Source organism: Coregonus clupeaformis, chromosome 1 (assembly GCF_020615455.1).
Source record: "Coregonus clupeaformis isolate EN_2021a chromosome 1, ASM2061545v1, whole genome shotgun sequence".
In the NCBI taxonomy this organism is placed as follows: Eukaryota; Metazoa; Chordata; class Actinopteri; order Salmoniformes; family Salmonidae; genus Coregonus; species Coregonus clupeaformis.
Window position 1 is genome coordinate 91,050,932 of NC_059192.1, and position 2,500 is coordinate 91,053,431.

The 2,500-nt window shown below is 43.2% G+C and overlaps 1 protein-coding gene across 1 annotated transcript in view; it reads right to left on the minus strand.

The window, feature by feature from the left end:
- The window catches only part of LOC121564974 (ryanodine receptor 2-like), a 165,116-nt gene that overhangs the window by 141,719 nt on the left and 20,897 nt on the right, over positions 1-2,500 (minus strand). The window contains 1 exon segment of the mRNA XM_045222019.1: positions 1,518-1,637. Within this exon segment, the coding sequence (XP_045077954.1) occupies positions 1,518-1,637 (120 nt within the window).

The window sequence follows — 2,500 nt, forward strand, 5'->3', positions numbered from 1 at the left end:
TCAACAGTAAATCTACAGTCATTTAGACTGCGGCTCTTGCTAGGGAAAGACCTGAGGCTAGATTGACAAGTACAAGGACTTGCGCAGCCATTAGCCCATACACTACTTTAGCCATTAGCCCATACACTACTTTAGCCATTAGCCCATACACTACTTTAGTCATTAGCCCATACACTACTTTAGCCATTAGCCCATACACTACTTTAGCCATTAGCCCATACACTACTTTAGTCATTAGCCCATACACTACTTTAGCCATTAGCCCATACACTACTTTAGCCATTAGCCCATACACTACTTTAGTCATTAGCCCATACACTACTTTAGCCATTAGCCCATACACTACTTTAGCCATTAGCCCATACACTACTTTAGTCATTAGCCCATACACTACTTTAGCCATTAGCCCATACACTACTTTAGCCATTAGCCCATACACTACTTTAGCCATTAGCCCATACACTACTTTAGCCATTAGCCCATACACTACTTTAGTCATTAGCCCATACACTACTTTAGCCATTAGCCCATACACTACTTTAGCCATTAGCCCACACACTACTTTAGCCATTAGCCCATACACTACTTTAGTCATTAGCCCATACACTACTTTAGTCATTAGCCCATACACTACTTTAGTCATTAGCCCATACACTACTTTAGCCATTAGCCCATACACTACTTTAGTCATTAGCCCATACACTACTTTAGCCATTAGCCCATACACTACTTTAGTCATTAGCCCATACACTACTTTAGTCATTAGCCCATACACTACTTTAGTCATTAGCCCATACACTACTTTAGTCATTAGCCCATACACTGCTTTAGTCATTAGCCCATACACTACTTTAGTCATTAGCCCATACACTACTTTAGTCATTAGCCCATACACTACTTTAGTCATTAGCCCATACACTACTTTAGTCATTAGCCCATACACTACTTTAGTCATTAGCCCATACACTACTTTAGTCATTAGCCCATACACTACTTTAGTCATTAGCCCATACACTACTTTAGTCATTAGCCCATACACTACTTTAGTCATTAACCCATACACTACTTTAGTCATTAACCCATACACTACTTTAGTCATTAGCCCATACACTACTTTAGTCATTAACCCATACACTACTTTAGTCATTAGCCCATACACTACTTTAGTCATTAGCCCATACACTACTTTAGTCATTAGCCCATACACTACTTTAGTCATTAGCCCATACACTACTTTAGTCATTAACCCATACACTACTTTAGCCATTAGCCCATACACTACTTTAGTCATTAACCCATACACTACTTTAGTCATTAGCCCATACACTACTTTAGTCATTAGCCTAAACACTACTTTAGCCATTAGCCCATACACTACTTTAGTCATTAGCCCATACACTACTTTAGTCATTAGCCCATACACTACTTTAGTCATTAGCCCATACACTACTTTAGTCATTAGCCCATACACTACTCCTGGTGCAATGCAGTCTGGTAGAAGTAATTCCTGTGTTTACCTTAGAGTTGGATGTTGACTCGAGGAAGCAGAGTCTGTTTCCAAAGCCCTCTGCTGCCAGACACAGCTTCTGCTGCTCCTTGTGGACTGTGGCAGAACACTGCAGGACCACCTCGTCATCCTGGGAGACACAGAGACAGAAAGTAGCTGTTATAACCACAACAGAAAACACTGTGGGGTAGAGAGACGCGAAGCAGAACCCGTAAAAGAACCAGGACACAGAAACATAGCAGAGAACAACACATCGATAACAACCACCACAGCCTTGTCATCCTAAACAATCTACAGCCTGTGCTGTAGTTTTTAAGATGTGTGACTTACAGAGTCGAGCGTGCTCCAGGGTGGGCCCTGCCAGCCCAGCCGTCTGTAATGACTAACAAGGGCCAAAGGGGCTCTTTTCAACCGAGTAACTGGCAAGGGAACATCTCAGTCTACACACTGCACCAAGCAGTGTCCAGAGGGGTCAGGCTTTAACCCAGCAAACAGGGGTCATCCTAAGGACATAAGGCGTTCCGAGAACGTTCTAGGAACATTAAAACATGACGTTAAGAGGACGTTCAGTACAGGTCCCCCGTTTGGTCGCAGTATAACGTTACAATAAGGTCGTTTGATGTCTATTAGGGAACGTTACAAAAAGGTTCCTATTTGGTTCTGATAGGACGTTATGCATGCATTCAACGACCACAAGGGGGACGTTTCATGATGGTCAAGGGGAGATCACATGATGGTCCCAAGGGAACGTTCTCTGGCGGACCTTTGTCTATTTCCCTGTAAATTACCAGGACGTCACTGAGGACCATGTCAGGACCTTTTAAGGACGTCACTGAGGACCATGTCAGGACCTTTTAAGGACGTCACTGAGGACCATGTCAGGACCTTTTAAGGACGTCACTGAGGACCATGTCAGGACCTTTTAAGGACGTCACTGAGGACCATGTCAGGACCTTTTAAGGACGTCACTGAGGACCATGTCAGGACCTTTTA